The sequence below is a fragment of the Cimex lectularius genome, unplaced genomic scaffold (genome assembly GCF_000648675.2).
Source record: "Cimex lectularius strain Harlan isolate CLEC.00 unplaced genomic scaffold, Clec_2.1 scaffold16, whole genome shotgun sequence".
Taxonomy (NCBI): domain Eukaryota; kingdom Metazoa; phylum Arthropoda; class Insecta; order Hemiptera; family Cimicidae; genus Cimex; species Cimex lectularius.
The window spans coordinates 1,116,318-1,137,510 of NW_019392679.1; the positions used below are offsets into that span (position 1 = coordinate 1,116,318).

General features: G+C 36.7%; 1 protein-coding gene across 5 annotated transcripts in view; it reads right to left on the reverse strand.

Moving 5' to 3' along the window:
• Positions 1 to 20,807, reverse strand: part of LOC106661452 (MICAL-like protein 1) — a 53,689-nt gene extending 32,882 nt beyond the window's left edge. For 4 of the 5 annotated variants that reach the window (XR_002909984.1, XR_001339735.2, XM_014384855.2 and 1 more), the window contains exons 1-2: positions 20,664 to 20,807; positions 5,897 to 6,052 (exon numbers count right to left, since the gene is read on the reverse strand). Coding sequence is in view for 3 of the 5 variants with exons in the window: in XM_014384855.2 (XP_014240341.1) it covers positions 5,897 to 6,048 (152 nt within the window). In the remaining 2 variants the exon portion in view is untranslated. Of the gene's footprint in view, positions 1 to 5,896; positions 6,053 to 6,301; positions 6,417 to 20,663 lie in introns of those variants that run through there. The other variant, XM_014384854.2, reaches the window with a different exon arrangement.
• Between the last annotated feature and the right edge of the window lie 386 nt (positions 20,808 to 21,193).

The following is a 21,193-nucleotide window of genomic DNA, read 5'->3' on the forward strand; positions in this document are numbered from 1 at the left end:
TTTGTTTTACATTCTTTTATTATAATTTTTTATGGTTTTATGAACATAGTATATTAGCCAAGGAAAACTGTATTTGACGTTGCATTACATCGGGGCTTCCCAAACAGTGGTATTCTGTTTACTACTAAAATAAACGTAGAATGAATAAATAAAATTAAAAACTAATAACAATGAGTATTGAAAACGAGTTTTTTATTTTGCAGCAGGAGTCATTGTGTGATCCAGAGCTTTATCTATGAAACCAATGCGAGCCTGTTTTGATCCAAATTATTTATTATATAAAGTCGCGGCCATTGAAGTCAAGACTTTTCACAATGTCAACTTCATCATTCCCTGCTTCACCGAACAGAAGTCAGGTGGCTGTCTTGTGCGAAAGCACTTTCACGATTGTAGGAATTACGTTCTGAAGTCTCATCTCTGTTGATGGATCACAATTTCAACATGGCCAACATTTTCAATGAGAAATGACAATGTACACTAATGACAAAGTTAACGACTTCAAAAGAAAAATCCAGTTTCGGGTTGAATCCGTAGAAAAGTAAGATATGGTGCTTTTTCCTGTGTTAGATGATTTTTTTTTAAGAAAACAAAATGGAGCTTACGAAGTTGATTGATGCACTATGTGAAACCTTCTAAGTTGGGAGATGCCCTTTGAGCACTACTTCCCAATAGCTGGAGATACATTGCTGCAAGACCATGAATGGGTGGTCAAACCATTTTCACTTTCGACAAAGCCAATTAGTCTACCTTCAACTGAATATCAATGTTTGATAGACGCTTCAGAATCCACCTTGAAATCGATTTTTCCAGACCGATAGTTAGACCGAAAAATTTGATTCTGCCTGGAAAACAAAAAATCTCAACCGCTCGTTGAACAAGTAAAACTTGTTCTTTTTCCATTTGCCATAACTTATGCGAATCCGGATTTTCCATCTATAGAGCCACTATAATTAACACCGAAGCTGTCTAGATCTTGAACCAGACATCCGTCTACAGCTATCAAAAATTAAAACCAACAATCCAAATTGTGAGGGTTAAAACAACCTCACTCTTCCTATTAATTCATTTATCATTCCTAGTCAAATTATTACTTTTGAAATCGGCTCGAGTTTTACCTACCTATTGATTTCGTTCTGTCCAATTTTTGTGTTCCGGATTTTATGTATAAAGTTAAGGATTTCAATCAAATGTTGGTTTTCGTAGTGATCCCCCCTCCATCAGCTAATTTGGAATGGGCTGGCTAATTTATAAAACTTTAATTTACTCAATACTGCAAGTATGGAATTTTAAAAACCTGACCGCCTTGGATTTTGTTCTATGAAAGGGGTCCGCTGGCTAAAAAGTTGGGGAAGCCCTGCTCTAACCTATAAGTTAAAAATATGGCAGCTATTTATACTCAGTTTTGAAAAAGAAGTTCATTCCCTTTTTGGGTTTTTACGACTAACAGGTCGCAGGACGATGTGGGCAGTCTTCCGCACTGCGTCCATCAAAATAGGACTTTTTTCATTCTATCGTATAAGCTATAAGTTATAGACTTTTTATTAGCCTCTATAGCTTTCATAGTGGCTCCTCAGTTATTGGATTCTTCTTTCTTTACCCTTGAGTAAATTCTTTTCTTTTTCAGGCCTTCGATGTATCAGTTTCCTCCTCTTTTTGGCAGAGCTTGTTTTCTGATGATCTGCAGTGATTCTGAGATTTTTTCGAAACCATTCGCCTGTTTTTTTGACCTGGGGTGTTGTTCCACCAGGTATCAGTTTTTAACTGATTACGGATTTATAAAAATAAGCTCAAGTCTGCATATGCGTGTACATAGTTGAGCTACTTCTCGCAGAACACCGGCAATTCCAGGTTTTTAATTTACAATTTGCTGGCAGGCCGGCCTCGATAATCAACCACTTTGGGTGTTGGCAGTCCGAATTCGAACCTCGGTCTTATCCGTCCAGCCGCCGAAGTTAGGCCCCAGGGGCCATCCACAGCTTTCAGCCCCAATGCCTTCCAGTCCCTCCAACCAACCCACTCACATTCTCCGTCTTAAATACGTTCTTACATACCATTTACCAAGCTAGGATAGTGGAGTAATTGATATTCCTCGATCGCCCTTTACACCTATTATATAACTTTCCTACTGAGGGTGCTCAATATTTCGCCATCGGTCTTCTCTACACATTCACACTAATAAATACATTCACTGTCAATATACGCTCAGTACTGTATAGAATAAAACAACCCTGCTTCCAAGAATCGGAACAGGGTATCCAGATATTCGCTGTCATGCTCTTGTACAATTATTATTGATTTTTGTGTTCCGGATTTTATAATTTAAGCATGTCAATCTAATAGAAATGATAAATGATGGAGTGAGTGTGGTGTTAAATCCTTTTTAAAAAGATAGTTCCTACTCACAGTAAGTTGTTTTGCAACGATCCGGATTTCGAGCCTTTTAGCTCATCATCAGGTTGAAGGACTTCTACAACCACGTCTCCCGACATGAATTGCCAAGGGTACCCAGATATTCGCTGTATATATAATTATTATTGATTATATAATATATCGCTTGATAATAAAATATATCGCTCTTGTATAATTATTATTGATTTTTGTGTTCCGGATTTTATAATTTAAGCATGTGACTCTGGCAATTCATGCCGAGAGACGTGGTTGTAGAAGTCCTTCAACCTGATGATGAGCTAAAATGCTCGAAATCCGGATCGTTGCAAAAACAACTTACTGTGAGTAGGAACTATCTTTTTAAAAATTATGTCAATCTAATGTTTGTTTTTACTGATATCCCTCTCTATCACCTAATTAGCAATGGATTGGCTAATGCTAATTTATAAAACTTTAATTTACTACCTTTACTGTAAGTATCTAATTTTAAATAATTGAGCGAGGGGGTCCGCTGGCTAAAAACTTTGAGAAGCCCTTTATTATATTAATGGAAAAAGGGTATGGTGAAAAAAAGGACCAGTGGGACGGTGGGAATCGAACGCGGAGTCCACGAACCGAGAGTCTATCACGCTAACCACTCGGCTACAGCGATCCCCTTAGCGTTATATTACGGTCTGTGTTAGTGGATTTTATGTTTTGTTTTGGTCCTTTTTGTAATAGTTTTGTTTCGTTGATGTTGATTTTTTTTAAGTTTATGAACACCAATACACTGGGTAACTCCAAGAAAATACGCTTTTAAAATTGTCTTTAAGGCTTTCCGTCAGCAGTAAATAATTTATGCGTAGGTGATTTTGTTTTGTGCGCTTCTCATTTCCCAGGACGTGGAATGACCCGGAAAAGCAAACGTCGTTAGCCCTATTGAGAAAAGTGGGCTGGACGGAAGAGCGATGGACGCGAAGAAAACGGGAATTTCTGGTTTCGTTCGAATTTCGAGGATCTCCCGAAGGCTAGGGGAAGGAAAAGAGGTCAGCCACGGCCTTCCAAGGACAAACAAATTAAAACAAAATTATTAACCCGAATTTCTAAATCGTTAAAAATTGCACAATGGGTTCGGCGAGCGGGGATCGATTGTGATTTACGAGCGGACACAAGGACGCGGAGACGGCCACCGGGTCGACGGCACCTCCCGAAATCCAGCCCTCGCAACTTTTCCAGCTGCAGCGGATTATCATTATTTTACATTCCCTCGATATTTTATTTGCCGGGTCCGTGGGTCCAATTCCCACGGGGAGTCGGTTATTGCTGTATAATTGCCGGATTGGCTGGTGACCCCCGTGACCTAATGGGCCACTTGCGAGGGGAAAAAGGCACTCGCTTCCTTCGTTCACAGGTCTCTTCGACCGCTGTCAAAACCCGATAAAAGAAGCGTTAAACAACTAATTTTATCCTAGATGGTAAAACGTTTAACTACAGGAACTAAGAATAACGTAATAGTGTTGATTGGGCGGTTTGTGAAACGGTAAATCAGAAGAAGATGAAACGTCAGATAGGAGCGCGGGGATTTTTTTTATTTAAAGTATATTACGACTATCTTCTATTGGGTAACAAGTAACAATGAGTATTTAACATCAATAAACAAGAGTGGAGAAAATACCCACTGGCAGAACTCCTAAGTCTTATGTCTTCTCTATTTTATCGGCGAAGAGGGTAAGAGGGAATTCGTCCGGATGAGAGTTTTTGTATTTGAGGATTTATGGTGATAGGGAGATTTGTATGAAATTGGCGATAATGGGAATGGATTACATCTTGGATGAAAGTTTCTATATGGGTAGTTTCGTTGGACACATAAACGTGAACATCAAGGAATTATGGATTGGACACTTTGGACGCGGTGGATATTCAAATGTATGGCTCAACTTCCAGTCCGTAAGTCTACATCGGCCTCATAATGGTGTTATAAAGTCGTTAATGTTCTCTGTCATTTCAATCTTGTGGGAGGATTCAACGTCAGGCATTTGTCAATTGTAGTCTTAGATGTCTGCAATTAGGAGGGGATCTTTTTTGCAGTGAAGGTTATGTGGATTCTGGATTAGAATTTCAGTAGTTTAAGTTGTTCCTGAAGGTTCAGAGTGGAAATGGATCAATGAAAGCTGTATGATCTAAGGTAGTTGGTTTGAGGATATGATGGGAGGTCAGCTGCGTACACATGGTACGCCTGAACCCTGAGGTACACCGGCAAGAAGTTTGTGATGATGACTCGGAAGTACTTGTCAATGATTGAGGGTGAAGACAAAGTAAATCATCGGCCGTTCCGAACAATCAACTTTAATTTAAATCAAGTTCTTTCTCGAGTGGTTACAGTGTAATTAAAATAAACAAAACAAACGGAAGTCGGCGGTTGTTAGTCTTCGAGTCGGTGAACACATGTTAAACTGATCGACACGGATCACTTCACTCGGTCTATCACCTCTCGCCTAAGTACGTTTCATTCAAACACGTTTTAAATTCACGCCTTCTTCAGTGATTGATTATTCTCCTACAGTTCTCTTTAACGCGATCTAGTATCGATTACTAATTTCTCCGACGGCCATGTGTACAGTGTTATTCTGCGATGCAATTGTTCAAACTGTTCAGTTTGTAAAATAACTCGTTCGTGTTTAGAATAATGCCAACTCCTGCCTGACATAATAAACTTAGGGAAAAACTCATGGGAGTGATATGACTTTTACTGGCCAGTGGTAATATGAGAAAACACAAATGACTCAATTTCTTGGTTATGGAGTTTTCATTTAATAAAAGCTTGGTAATAAGATTTTACAGCAGTTTTATTGTGTTTGTTGATCTGCGAGAGTACATCCACGTTAACCAGCGAGAATAGACGGACCCAGTACAGTGATCAGGGTCCACACTTAAGCTATTTATTAAATCACACACTTATTGAACTTTGATTAAGTTTACGTGTATAATAAAAATAATATTATATAATTTTTTTTGTTGTAAATTTCTGTATTTTTGTAAAATTCTAAACTGTTTATTTGATCGTCTGATTTTTTAACTGACGACCATATGGTGTACATATGCTTTACTAAAACTGCCTTCAGTCATATAAAAAATAAAACATGTGGCAAAACACAGCGTGTCGCTATTTTAACGTTTTACTTGATCAATTTTAAAATGATTCTGTATGTTGTGTCACAAACCGGCCTATGCTTTGGTTCTAATTGTCTTGTTAACGTTTAATCTGCTAAAAGGCAATCTTTTCAATAAAATCCTACTGAATGAATTAGATGTTGTTTACGATGAGAGAAGAAACTATCAACGATTTCTCCACTATTTAAAACCGACGACCAAGCGTTTCGGTAGAAAGCCAATTTCACCCGATGTTCCATCGTGCTAAATGGACCTCCGCCAACTATGGAAATGATAAGTGTTTTGCATTCACAAGAGGCCCTTCGTTCCTTTGCCAACTGGAATACCGAAAACTTTCTACGGGGTTGACAACACTTACATGAGATCTGGCCTGAAGTGGTGGATCATGGCGCAGAAGGCCATTCCGTCCCTCCAAGAGGTGGTCATGTTCTCCACCTTGACCCCCGGGTACCCTTGTGTCACCCTCTTGCACCACATCTCCAGAGCTTTCGTTCCACGTCTCTCCCCCATTTTCCTGTAAAAAAAATTAACTTTTTAACTACTAGAAAGTTAACATATGAAAACAGATTTTAGAAAAAACTATTGACTACTTTTTGACTAAAATGATAATAGAGGACGGATATCTAATGGTTGATATCGTCTTCTTTTGTTCAGAAATCAAAAACAAAGCAGTTACTCTAAAAAACTAGATGTTAGACTTATTACCGTAACAATTTAAGCTCGATACTTCGTTTCAATGTCGATAATAAATTTGTAGACTTACGCGCAGTTTTTTTACACAGCCATGTGTACAGTGTTAATTTGCAATGAAATCGTTCAAACTGTCAAAGTTGAGGTGGTACAGATAACTCGTTCTGTTTAGAATGATTGAATGTCAACTGCTGCCTTTCAGTATGATTCAGCTCAGGGAAGTGATATGCAATGTCTCCATTTGTAGGTAATGTGATGAGGAAGAAAGTGCCAGTATATGTTATCTTTGAAAGACCCTGGAAAAAAGGATTGCAGCAATGACAGTCAATGACCTAATACTTCTCAAGACAAGATTGAGTAGATTGAACTAGACTAAGGAAGTAGGAAGGAAACTCAAAAATTAATTAAGGAATTTACTATATATTTTGTGGAAGCCAAAATATTAGTAATCAGACTCATTAGCGAAGTATACCTCGTACAGCAATCATGAATGCTTCAATGCTTATGCTACAGTACATTTTAAAAGTGCCTTTGACAAAAAAAATCAAGCAGTCTTACAAGCACTATGAAAATAAGACATCCAAAATAGTCAATGAAAGTATCGAAAATCTCCACAACCTACTAAACATAAAACCAGGACATATTTTAGGTTCCAGGTCACAAAGGAATTCTAATTAAAAAAGCAGACAAACTGGATGAGGGTCTGTCTTGAATCTATGCTTGGGATGACAAGGACAATTCCATCTCACAATGGGTCCACAAAAGAACGAACTCCAGAGGTGCCAGACACAGTACACTTATGATGAACCCCTCAGCCAAATTGGAAGGCACAGTTACATCTGGAAAGGGTAAAACTCAGGGGAGAGATAGGCTCACTGGCATCTGGGAAACCACCTTCATAAAATGGACTCAATCTTGATCCTATTCGTAGGTTATGCAATGAGGAGGAAGAACACTGCCCCATATTCGAATGCGAAGCATAGCTTAAGACAACCAAAGATATCAAGAAGACCGAGAGATGAAGCAAATAACAGGCAATGATCTAACAGTACTTAAGGAAAAGATCGAGTCGATTGAACTGAACTAAAGAATTAGGAAAAATAGAATAGGTTTGGAAAATACAAAACCTCGTTTTAATCTGCCATCAGTTATATCAACTATAGTTTATTGTCGTTCTCCTATTGTCGCTGTATCAGGCGAGATTTGGCTCAGTACTATGAGCAAATAGAAGGGGTCGGACCAGGTACGAGCAGGTGATGACCAGGGTTCGTTAAAATTCCAATTGGTAAACTAACAAAAATGTCTGCTGGGACTCTGTAGGTTAGTCGTTTCCGAACATCTCGGTCCTCGTAGTCTCGCTGTTTCGGTCTGTTGGACGCGTTGTGGCATTTCGCTTCTTGTACCAATAAGGATTTTACGTTCAGGTCGTTGGGACAAAGCGTCCTCCGAACGGGGAGAGGAGCAGGAAATTGGAATTATTTCTGCATCACCGGCCCTGGTAAATATACGTCTCTTCCCTTCGTCTCGCCTCGTCGATAAAAGGGCGAAGTGCACACCTCCGAAGGTTCTTTTTTCACTTGATTTCTATCATTTGCAATGCCTTTTTTCAAAATGAAACCTTTAACGGCTGTCCCAATAGAGAATTCGACAAATCCGAGTGGTGCTTTCTCCTCAAACTGTGGCAATGTTCGCCAGCACCTGCGGTGAGGAAACACAGTCGTTCGCCCGTTCTCTTTCTCCACAGGCAATCAGCGTTCATTGCCATTTCATTTCCACACAGCGTGAATGATGACGAGTCAATATAAAAATTTAGAATAACCCACACAGCGAAATTTGTCTTATAGTCTGAAAAATATTAGTTTCTCCGATCAATTTTTATGCATCTAGTAAACATCCTGACCTGCAAAACTTGTTTACACCATAACAAATAAACTTACTAGGTAAAATCTTTCAGAAAGCTTCGATTTTGCGTGAACTCATCACTTTCCAACAACGAATTTTTGAAAAATAGCCGAAATTTGTTTATTTTTATAGATAATACTACTGAGCTACTAGAAAAATACGAGTTTCCTAGGATTTTATGAAACTCCAAACAATTTCGCTGGCACTCTATTTTACTTTTTCTCCTTTCTCTATGTAATCGGAAAATAATGAAAAAGTCTGGCATTATTGAAATTTTTGCTATACGATTATGGCTAGAATTGCTGTTAAACGTTATTTTCAGGTTCCTAGTGATTTTAGACTCGGATATCTTTTTCCTTCTGACCTACTGCAGTTTTCTTTCCTTATTTCTTTAGTCAAATTGTTTAAAAAAATCTCAGAATCTCAGCTTTTTTTAAATAATCAGGGTAGTGGCACCTAGTACTCAGCAGTAACTTGAGAAACCTGATGTGTTTTACTTTGTTATTTTATTCTTTTCATATAATAAAACAATTCCAATTACTTTAAAAGTATGTTACAATATCGAATGAGTACACAAGTTCTCACTAATGGAATCATTTCATCACATTACATAAAATACATACAAGCGAAAATAGTAGGCAAGGTTAAACAACATACTACAGTAATGAAACAATGCACTGATGAATACAGTCGGTTTATTATAAATAGCAGGAATTTATTATTTTTATTATTGAGAAAATATCTGTGCGTGGGGCAATAACTTACATAAATCACATAATAAATCGAATTATGAAGCTGTCCAGTGATAGAACTCCTAAGTCATGGATTACTTGTAATCGCACTCTCTGAGGACAAGCCTCCAGATATCGAGGAGGATTATTTGGAAGAGAACTAAACGAAAGTTGTTTGCACATGAGGATGAGAGTAGGATTGGAGATTAGTGTGGAATTTTTTGTATCTTCATATTGCAACTTGCTTTACAAAAAAAAAATTTAGTTCGTTATGGATGGTGCTGTTAGAAACATAGAACGATGAAAATGTATCTATGCATTGATGATTTTTAGAGTCTGTATGGGCGGTGATTGGAAGTTCTGGTTGAACCCCATAGCTATGTCCCGTAGTTTGGCCATATTGGCTTCAGTATTGGGTGTATGGATTATGCTGCCTTTAAATAATCGTTATCGTCCTTTTAAATCGTGTATGAGGATTCCAGGTTAGACGCTTGCCTAGATACAGCCGTAGGAAGCGGATGACGTTTTTGGTAGGAAGGGGTGAGATTATATGAGTTTGGAGGAAGAGTGATGGTTATATTTTTGGATTTTGCCATTGTACAAGGGAATGTAGGTGTGCCTGGAGAGCTCAATGAGGTTTAACGGGGTTTGTAGGATAAAACGGCAGCGTCACAAGCGTATGTTAGGATTATTGTATCAGGACGGGAAGGGAAATCGGCAGTTTTTACTCAATATAGTAACGAACCGAAGACGCTACTCTGAGAGATGCCAGTGCGCCTTGCAGGAGATTGAAATAATTACAGCAATGTGTGATGTTTAGTGACCGTTAGTTAATGATTATTCGGAGATCATGAGATGCGATCTGGTGTGACGTAGTTTTAGAAAAACATTTTCTTTATCGTGCCAACGTTTCGATCTTTATTGAGATCATCTTCATACGCAGAAAACAAACACTTTGAGTTATTTGTAATTACCTGGTGAAAAGAAGAAAACAACAGTTGAACATAGTATATAAACATGCATGAAGAATGTAAACCAGTCTAATTAGTTAGTTTTTCAGTAAGTTTCAAAATCTTAATGCCTACTTTTTTTTAAGCTTGTGTGACTTTAGAAAACCTTTTCTTTATCGTGCCAACGTTTCGATCTTTATTGAGATCATCTTCAGGGCTCCAAGTGTTTGTTTTCTGCCCCCGGCACTCTTCAACACGACACACAAGAATGACACGTCTACACGGAAAACAAACACTTTGAGCCCTGAAGATGATCTCAATAAAGATCGAAATCGACGTAAAAGAAAATGTTTTTCTAAAACCTACGTCACACCAGACCACATCTTACGATCTCCGAATAAGAATTACAGCAACTTGAAGAAGCATAGTTTTTGTGAGGCATCGAAATGAGCAGAAGCGGGAAATGTATCAGCTGGAACCAGTATTACTCAATCCGTACTAGTACGTTTCTACTCGATATTTTGACTCATTCGATAATTTCGGTGAAATATCGAAATGAGCAGAAGCGGGAAACGTGTCTACGCCATCCGGTTGTAGTACTTTCTACTCGATACTTTGAATCATTCGATAATTTTGGTGAGGTATCGAAATGAGCAGAAGCTGAAAATGCAAGTACCGGTACTACATCATTCGGTACGAGCATTTTTCTTCTCGATACTTTGACTCAGTCGATAATTTCGGTGAAATATCGAAATGGGCACAATCGGGAAATGTTCTGCTGGAACCAGTATTACGCCATCCGATACCAGTACGTTTCTACTCGATACTTTTGGATCTGTAAAGAGATTCGATAATTTTGGTAAGGTATTGCAATGTGTAGAAGCTGAAAAAGTATCTTTGCAAGTATCGGTATTACATCATTCGGCACGAGTACTTTTCTACTCGACACTTTTATCCACAATTTATTAGCTTCAGGATACCGTCACTCGATACTAGTACATCACTACTCGTTTCTTCTCTTTTAATACTGAATCGACCCTTTGGGTAAGTTAAGAGAATGAGTAGAAAATGGAAAAAGTACCCGTACGTTTTTTAATATCACATTATATATTATATGTACGATACTAGTAAGTCTGTTATTTAACTTGTGGCAAAAAGAAAACTAATTAATTGTTGGGAAATTTAATTGAATGCTATAAACGTAAGCATTTATGTGTGGTAGTTAGTGACCGTTAGTCGATGATTATTCGGAAATCGTGAGATGCGGTCTGGTGTGATGTAGGTTTCAGAAAAACATTTTCTTTAACGTGCCAACGTTTCGATCTTTATTGAGATCATCTTCAGGGCCTGGGATTTACAAACATTGTTTAAATTTGACAAATACATGTAGGATGTGTAAGAAAGTTAATTTATACAATGCAAAAAAAATATTTTTTTAATATTCAATCAAAGTATTTCTACTCACTCAAAGTGTGTTTTCGGCGTGTGTGCCATGCCTGTGTCGTGTTGAGAGTGCCAGTGAGATATGCTGTTTTATGTTTATATACGTTGGATTTTGAAGGGGTGGGGAAGGAAGTCGGTATAGGAAGACATTTCTGTATAAGGAGGCGGCTTCTTTGAGGTGAAAAGAGCCGACGAAGGGCATTGTATAAATTCACTTTTTTCCACATCCTACATGTATTTGTCAAATTTAAACAATGTTTGTAAATCCCAGGCACTGAAGATGATCTCAATAAAGATCGAAACGTTGGCACAATAAAGAAAATGTTTTTCTGAAACCTACATCACACCAGACCGCAACTCACGATTTCTGAATAGTTAGTATTTATTATGTTTCTGCCATGAACAAAGCACTTCTGTCTGAAATAATCAAACGTTTTGGACAAAAGCCATATGTTTGTTATCGACGGTATTCTAACCTAAAGCTCAAGACCACCGATTCATCAACAATACGCAAGAACGCACAAGTCAGACATTATCAATGATTACAATTAATTATGTTTTTAGTTGAGAAAAAAAGTCAATGGTACGAGCGGGATTCGAACCCACGACCTTCGGCTAGATACGCCGCTGCTCTACAACTTGAGCTATCGTGACTTCGATCCACTCGGACACTAACTTCTCATCTCAAAATCATTTCGAATTTTCTCTCCTCTTTGCCGCCAATTTTCAAATGTCGTGTAATCGGATTGGATTCTCGACGACAAATGAAATGGCCACGGAGAGCTTTAGTGAAGTATACTTCATTTTAAATCATTAAATTCACTAATTTCGTGGTCCGCTTCACCAATTAATATATTACAATTAATTAAGGTTTTTAGTTGAGATAAAAAAGTCAATGGAAGTTGGTGTTCGAGAGGATCGAGGTCACGATAGCTCAAGTGGTAGAGCAGCGGCGTATCAAGCCGAAGATCGTGGGTTCGAATCCCGCTCGTGCCATTGACTTTTTTATCTCAACTAAAAACCTTAATTAATTGTAATATATTAATTGATCAAGCGGACCACGAAATTAGTGAATCTATCATCAATGATAGTGATTCTGGGTGCAGAAACACCCTTATTATTTTTGGAGTAATTATAAAAAGTTGGTAACCGTTCAGAGAAGAAAGAGATCAACTATCCTTCAATCTTTCATTTCTCCCTTAGAAATGGATACCATATCAAATACTGCGCAGATAAGAAAACTACCTGAAATAATATTTGCCTTTACGCCCCCTAAATGTGTGAGGCTTTAAACTTGATTTTATTCTTTGAAATATTACACAGGGATCTCAAAAATTGCATGAATGAAAGAAGCCAATTTTAAAAAGGATTTCATAACTCGTCACTGTGTTAAAGTACTCAAGTTCTACTGAAACACGAAAGGGAAAGTCTTTTACAGATGAAAGATTATAACCGAGGAAAAAACTGAATCGGAACATGCAAAAAGCTTTTTGTGTTAAGTTTTCATTTCTATTCACAACTTATTCAAGCAAACCGTCCTGATCGTGTCAAATGCTAGAAGGGTTCTGAACACGACACTGGCGCATTGTCTGCTAACCGTTGTACCACCGCGCTTTAATTATATTAACACGTCGAAGAAAAGGTGTTCGAGTACGTCAAAAAGGTGGATTGGACTCGGCAAGATTTATATTTTATCCTAGTTGCTCATATAAACGCGTTTCTCGTCCGTCAACGGGGTCGAATCAGAAACTCGATCCGACAAGACAGAGCGAGAGGGTAAAAGCTATAAAAAAGCCAGGTTTGTGTAATCCGAACACAAAGAATAAAGCCCTTAAAACTGTTTTTATTGAGGCCGACGGTTGAAAATAGGATCAGGTACTCTCCGGGTACGAGGGAGTCCGACTGAAGAACACCTTCGGGCAGAAAGGAAAACTTCCTTCCATGGACAATTAGGTTCAGACTTTTCTTTTTTCTACCGGCATGGCCTAGATGAAATGACAAGCGGTGTGACATCCTACGAGGGAAATCTTCAGTTTCTAAACAACTTACAAGTGAAAGGCATTTTTTTTGTTCTAAATTTCACTCAGGAAGATGCTACGTGGCATTATTAACTGAAGGTATATCGATGCATACAGATTAAAAAAATATATCTACATATAAAAAACACACACATAGATATAACATTTTATACAGTTGTAAGCAAACTATTCTTTTTTTATTTCAATCCTTTTCTGAGATTTTGGCATAAACCGAACGCTCTACATATTTCCAAAAAAATTTTACGGCACTTCCTAGTGTCTGATTATTAAATTAATATGTGATTAGTGACCGTTAATCGATATTAATTTAGAAATCATGAGATGCGGTCTGGTGTGATGTAGGTTTCAGAAAAACATTTTCTTTATCGTGCCAACGTTTCGATGTTTATTGAGATCATCTTCAGAGATCAAAGTGTGTCTTCTGTGTAATTGTGCCATTCTTGCGTGTCGTGTCGAGAGTGCCCACACACGACACGCAAGAATGGCACAATTACACAGAAGACAAACACTTTGAGCCCTGAAGATGATTTCAATAAAGATCGAAACGTTGGCACGATAAAGAAAATGTTTTTCTGAAACCTACATCACACCAGACCGCATCTCACGATTTCTAAATAAATATTAAATTAATAGTCGATGTTTTGCTACTAGCATGTAAATTTAATTGAAACATTACATAATTGATTATTAAATGGTTCGTTCTAAAATAAAAGGATTGAAAATTGATTTTTTAAATAATTTTTGTTTTGTTTTATGTAGAGATGTTAAAATTCGATTGCAAATATATTTATACTATGAGCAATGATATTGTGGTAGAAGCTTTCGTAACCTGTCCATTAAGAAATATTTACAAACGCGCAGAGTCTCGGGATTTTGACACATTTCTACTCTATAATTTTATTTTTCTGATAATTTCGATGAAATATCTCAATGAGTAGAAACAGCAAATGGAAATAGGTCAATACCGTCGTATGATACTAGCACTTTTACTCCATACTGTTCTTTCGATTCCTGTACTCATTTGATACTTTTGGTGTGGTATCGGAATGAGTAGGAAGGCGGATAAAGTCTCGATAATTTACCGGTATCAATGATATCGCCATACGATACAAGTACTTCTACTCCATAATTTTCCTTCGGTACTTTACTCAGTCAACAGTGTTAGTGAAGAATTGGAATGAGTTGGAAAATAGCAAAAGAATCGAAAAAGTATCAATACTTTTTTCATATCGTGATATCACTGTCCATACGAGTACTTTTCTAATATCTGTAACTGAGGTTTCCAATATCGATATCAATATTTTGGTGTTCGATACTAGTATCTACTCAATGCTTAAACATTGGAACCTTTGAGGAACTATCGACAATATTAGACAAAAAGAATAAAAATCGGTACAATACTGGTATCGGTATTTTGCCTTTCGATATTGATACTATTCTACTCGACGCTTAAACATTTGAAATTTTAGATGAAGTATCGAAATCATTAGGAAAACTGAAAAAAAGTATTAATATCGATATTCTGCCTTTCGACACTAATACTTTTCTACTCGATAGCGTGCGGGAAAGATGAAATAACAACCTTCAACTTTCAAGACATTCTAACTTCTACAATAGATAGAATTTTTTTCATATTTTGTTTTTTTTATATCCTTGTTTTGATATTAGTAAAAAGTATAGTTTTTCGAAATCGATTCCTCAAAAGTTATACGAGATATGTGAGTAGATAGCCAAAATCTATAAAATTAACAAAGTTTAACAATAATGGAATAAAAAACAGGAACTCTTAGAACGTGCTAGTGCCTATGGCAACACTATTACCCTATTATTTTCCTTTTGTCCTGTAACTTGTTTTCAGCCCGGTGATGGGAAAAAAACACCGACAAACAAAACCATGGCCGCAACAAACAAACGTCTTGAGTTTTATGAAAAGGCGGCTTATCTCGTCTGTTTGCCTAATCAATATTTGCCCGAGTCATCCGAGAACGCCTAGGAGGTACAAAGGGGGGGCCTAAGACTTCTTTTGTATCGAGACGAAGTTACTTTTCATCGGACCGTTGCGTTTCGTTTTTTCCCACCCGGGGCTAATGACGAATACAGTTCTGACTCGAAGCAAAGATAGATGAAAGAAAGTGTGATTTATAAGGAATTGATAACAGTGTAGGCGGTAGAAAAGTCGGTTGAAATAACCGCATTAAACTGTGGTCGAAAAACGAACAGGGGCGTAGAAAGGGGGCCCGGTTCAATGCTAGATTGTTAAAGAGAATAATATAAATACAAAGGTAGCGTGACGGCGCGAAGGGAGGGCTCACGTCTGTCGACGTACGTCGTTCCTGTTTTCCTCTGAGACTGGATTTTTCCCGGACGATAAAGAAGAAGAAGAAAAAAAAAAAGAAGCCCGTCCCCAGGATAATGACCAGTTGAGGTTTGAGCCAGAAAGACCCGGGCAGACAATTGCAACCCAGTAGTAACCGACCACAACAAAGCCTTCCCCACGGCAAAGAAAAGTCATAAACATTACACTGGTCGTGTACAGTTATTCGATTCGTTCTAAAAGCGATCCAGTTCTAAAAGAAAAAAAAAATATATACCAGAAGGAAGACAAAAATTAAATTCAATTATTAAAGACCATTCTCTTTCATATTTCATATACCACGCATATTGTCCGTTGCAACGACCTATCGATTTATATGCCTTTTTCTATTTGTTCCTTTTTACGCATTTTAGAAGTGAATTTTATCTTACTAATCTTTTTTTTAGCAATCAATCAAGTTCAAAATAATCAAAAATAAATTACTTTTTCTAAGAATAAACTTTAAAACAATAGAGATTAAAAGTTTTCAATTGTTGAACTTTGGTCAGATTAGCTTTATCAGCGTGAACGCTACGATTAACGAAGAAATAGAAACATTCATCAAACGGATTAAAAGAAAAATGTTTTCACTTTTGAAATTATTTTCAATTCAACACCGGCGAGCTTTAAGAAAAATGGTCAGCCTAAAAAGCCGTCACCGGATGCAAATCGTACAGACAACAAATAACAAAGAGAAAAATTGAAACAATATTAATATTTTACGTGAACAGCGTGTGAGCAATGGAGTGAGAGGAGGGAGGGTGAGTAAACTCAGAAGCGATAAAGGGGAAATGAGAGTAGATAAAAAGAAAGACAAGAAAGGAAGTGAGCTAGTTAACATAGAGATAGATAACAAGAGAAATAGGAAAGGAGAGTATCGAAAATTAATTCAATTTTCAAATTCCATAACAACAGCTTTTAACATCTGTATAATAGTAAAATTGTTAAACAAATTTATCTTAAAAAAAATATATATAAAATATAAAGTAATATACATTTCTAAATATACTTGATTGGTTTAAATATAAATAAGATTGCAAGAGAAATGGCAATACTGAGAAATAGAAAAAAAAAGCTGTTAACTTCTGTATAATAGTAAAATTGTTAAACAAATTTATCTAAATTAAAAAATAAATAAAAATATATATAAATATAAAATATAAAGTAATATACATTTCTAAATATATTTGATTGGTTTAAATATAAATAAGATTGCAAGAGAAATGGCAATACTGAGAAATAGAAAAAAAAACAGCTTTTAACTTCTGTATAATAGTAAAATTGTTAAACAAATTTATCTAAATAAATAAATAAATGAAAAAAAAATATATATAAATATAAAATATAAAGTAATATACATTTCTAAATATATTTGATTGGTTTAAATATTAATAGGATTGCAAGAGAAATGGCAATACTGAGAAATAGAAAAAAAAACGAAAAATGTGAAGGATAAAATATAGAGAGAATATCTGAAGAAAAGGCCCATAAATAGATAGATATGGTTAGACGCGGGAGAGAGATGATGATTGTGATGAACGCTTTATTTATCAATCACACAAGATTTGGTTTCAAGGACCATTCTCACATCTGATGTGAAATACAATGTACATCTAAGTTCACTCTACTTCTAATTTCTCTACTCTAATTCATTAAACATTAATTACTTCTAATAACCTGATTTTTGTGGTCAGTATGTTGTTATTGAACTACAACGTATTTACTTCAATTCACCTATTGAACGAAATATTCTAGTTGACAGAATAATTAATATAATAAGTGAGCAAAAAGATTTTTTCGATACAATTCAAGGATTATAAATTGTGAATATAAATCTGGAAAGAAAAGTTTCTGTTACTAAACAGTAGTATAAAATAATGGAGTGAGAGTGAGAGAATGTAATTGAATTGAACATTTTATTTATAAAAGCTCGCAAAATTAGGTTTCATTGACCTTGCTTACATTTAACGAGCATTCGTACATAAAAATAAAGTTTACATAATTCAAAACACAAAACATGTACTAAAAATATAATTCTTTTTACAGTCTACGTACATTTTTAAATATTATATAAACATAACCTAAAGAGAGAAAAGCTTTTAGATATTTCTCATAAATATGTATTTACATAATTTTATAACATTGCGTAAATTATGGTAAAGTTTTATAGATTTTGTAAAGAATGAATTATAAATCAGTGTGTACGACACAAGCATTTTACAGTTTGAGAATGTGTAAATGTAATATGTTTAGCTTTAAAATGAGAAGCAATATCAAATAGATATAATGGAGATAGATAGAGAGAGAGGGAGAGAGAGTGAGTGAAAGAAGGAGAGCTAGACACATAGATAAATAAGTAGTGCGAGAGCGAGAGAGAGAGAGAGAGAGAGCGAGAGAGAGAGAGAGAGAGAGAGAGAGAGAGAGAGAGAGAGAGAGAGAGAGAGAGAGAGAGGGGGGAGTGAGTGAGCCAGAGGGGCAGAGAAAGAGTTAGAATTATTGTTAAAGAGAATAAACCGGATAAAGCGTGTGAAGATGAGAGAAGATAANACAAGGAGAGATAGATAAATAAAAAGAGAAATGGAGAGAGAGAGAGAGAGAGAGAGAGAGAGAGAGAGAGAGAGAGAGAGAGAGAGAGAGAGAGAGAGAGAGAAGAGCGAGAGAGAAGAGAGAAAGAGAAGAGAGAAAGAGAAGAGAGAAAGAGAAGAGAGAGAAAGAGAAGAGAGAGAAAGAGGGAGGGAGAGATGGATAGAAAAACTGACAAAACATTGAGGACAGATAAAAAAGTCAGTGTCACGAGCGGGATCCCGACACTGATTTTTTATCTCAACTTAAAACCTTAATTAATTGAATGTTATTAATTTGTCAAGCGGATCACGAAAAATAGTGAATTGAGGATAGAGTTACAAGATAGCTGGAGTATCACCGAGGAGTGTGGCAGAGGAGAGGACGTTTGAGAGAAAACGAGGGAGAGACAAGAGAGAAAAAATAGGAAAAAAGAGGTTTGAAAGTAAGGAGATATAGGTACAGCGAGCGCGAGGGAGTGAGAGGAGGAAGAGAGAGCGAGAAAGAGGCATGAGAGTGTTGTAGTACGTTGTCATGTAATAATTATTTTCCCGTATATTCTATAAATGATTTGCATCATTTCATCGAAATAATATCACGTGTATAAACTGATATATGCATTTTTATAAGAAAGCGATATTGATGTGTGATACTGTGATATAGACTTTAGTGTCGCTTTACGTGTGTTACTGTTATTATTTACTTTTGTGCAAAACTATTTCATTTTTCTGAGTTCCTGTTTTAATTAATTAATTTATTATGAGATCTGTACGTATGTATTTATTATAAAATGTGTATATGAGTGTACTATTGCTGTATGCTAAAATCAAAGTACAAATAAAAAATAGTAATAATATGACGGATGTCCTTGCTGTATAAGCTTTACGCAATTTCATATTTAAAAATAAAATTGCTTTCCATCACTCATTATCACGATCAATCTTGCGGGGGGCATAAAATAGCGAGATATACGAGAGTTAGCTGCGATCGATAACATTTAATGGAAGACGGGTCAAAATTGATGCGTTTTCTATAACGATTTATTAAACGTGGCCGTCCTTTTCTCGCCTTGAAACAACAATCGACGTAAATTCACCGTGAAAAAGAGTCTTCAGTGAGGAAGCGCGCTCTGAGTGCCACGTCTAAAAATATTTTATAGTGTCAGTGGGGCAGTCGGGAGGAATGTATTGACCCTCATTGTGTTTCTCGTCGGCCGCTTCCTCTTTCTTGTCGCTCATCGTTTGTGAGAGGATTTTCTTTCTTTTCTTTTCCCCCAATCGAGTTCACCCTAGTCCGAGGCTTTTACCCCCGGGGGGGCAGCAGTTCGGTGAGAGTCCTACCACCCTCCCCTCGGGTTTTTTTTTACTCCCTTTTACATTCGATCTACGGCTTCCTTTGTACCGATTTCTAACGTCCAACATAGAAAAGATTCATTCGCAATAAATATGTAAGCTTTTAGGTGCTTTTATTTCATAATTTTTATGATTCAAAAGACCGTGAGAAAAAAATCGAATAAAATTGAAGTAAATCCCCCCCCCCAAAAAAAAATCGTAAGGATCCTTTTTGAACCTTTTAAAATTCCCATCTTGTTAGTCAAATGATGAAGACAGAAACTTCAAATTTTATTATTTGTGTAATTATACTGTTTCGATTGTATATTTCGACTATTATTTTATTCCCAGGGTTTTCTTCTATGATTTCTAGTTTAGTTTTTCTTTCACGTGTTTCTTCAGGCTTTTTTCTTCATTAATAAATGAAACATCTCCTCTTCTTAATTAAATATTTATTGTTCCTTTTATCAATTTTGCTTTTTTCATGTTTACTAGCTAATATATATCGACTGGTGGCTGTGGTTTTTAAAGTCCATTTAAAGTCCTGTCATATAAGCTCGTTGGTAGCTTCTGGATCTTTCATTTCGTCCATAAGAATGGGAAAAAACTGATAAATAACTTGATTTATTGACTGCCAACGTTTCACATATGAAAATGATAACGATATGTGATAACGATAGAATTTTGCAGAAAACCGGCCTTTCGACTAATTTGTCGAATTGCAGTGTGATATGGAACGAAGATTTGATAATAAAACTAATTAATTCTTAATTATTGATGTGCAACTCAGAGAGCCATGGGAATGTCGACTGTTGATAAGTGTTACATACGTTTTGAAACTATTGCTATTTGAATCCATGTTTTTTTTAACATAATTTCTTGGGCTGTTCCATTAATACACGGTTCCATTTTACATGGTATCATATTTGACAGGTTGTGGGGTTAGTGGTGTACCGAGTTGAACTAACGTACCCATGAGGTTCTTAACAAAAACCCATGCCCAATAGACATCGACAAAAATTAAATACACCTGATCCAATATTCGAAAGTTCGTTTTCCCATTGAGACACGGATGGTAATGAACACTGAACACATAAAACCGAGAATCACCTGGTGGTGCTTACCTTCGGGATGACGTCGTGTAGGCCGATGCCTCGAGTAAACCACTAGAATAAACTGATACACGTCGAACGCCGTTTGATGAGATAACGCAACGCGGTCACTACACGGCTGGGGCAAAGGTGCGACTGAAGCGAACCCAAGCTCAAAAGGGAAACTCCGGGGGGCGTGCGCCGTCGAGAAGGCTTCTCCAGGCTGGAGGGGACTCGACGTCATCGGCTATCCCTCTCCAGTACAGTTTCCAGCCCGTTTCCGTTCTCGATCCGTCCCGGGACATCATCGTACTCTGACGTTGACGTAGTATGATGACGCTTTCCCTTAAGACAGTCCATCACCTGGATGACATCCTAGGCCACTAGGTGCAAAATAAAAACCAGAAACGCCTCTCTTTTCTATCATTCTATTTATATTTATGTACTTATTTAATTAATTTATGATGCGATAATAACCTCTTATGTCCTTACATATGATTATATTCATTCCTAGTCTTTCGAAATCGGCGGAGAAATTTTTTTTTTTAGTTCGAACTCTAAAC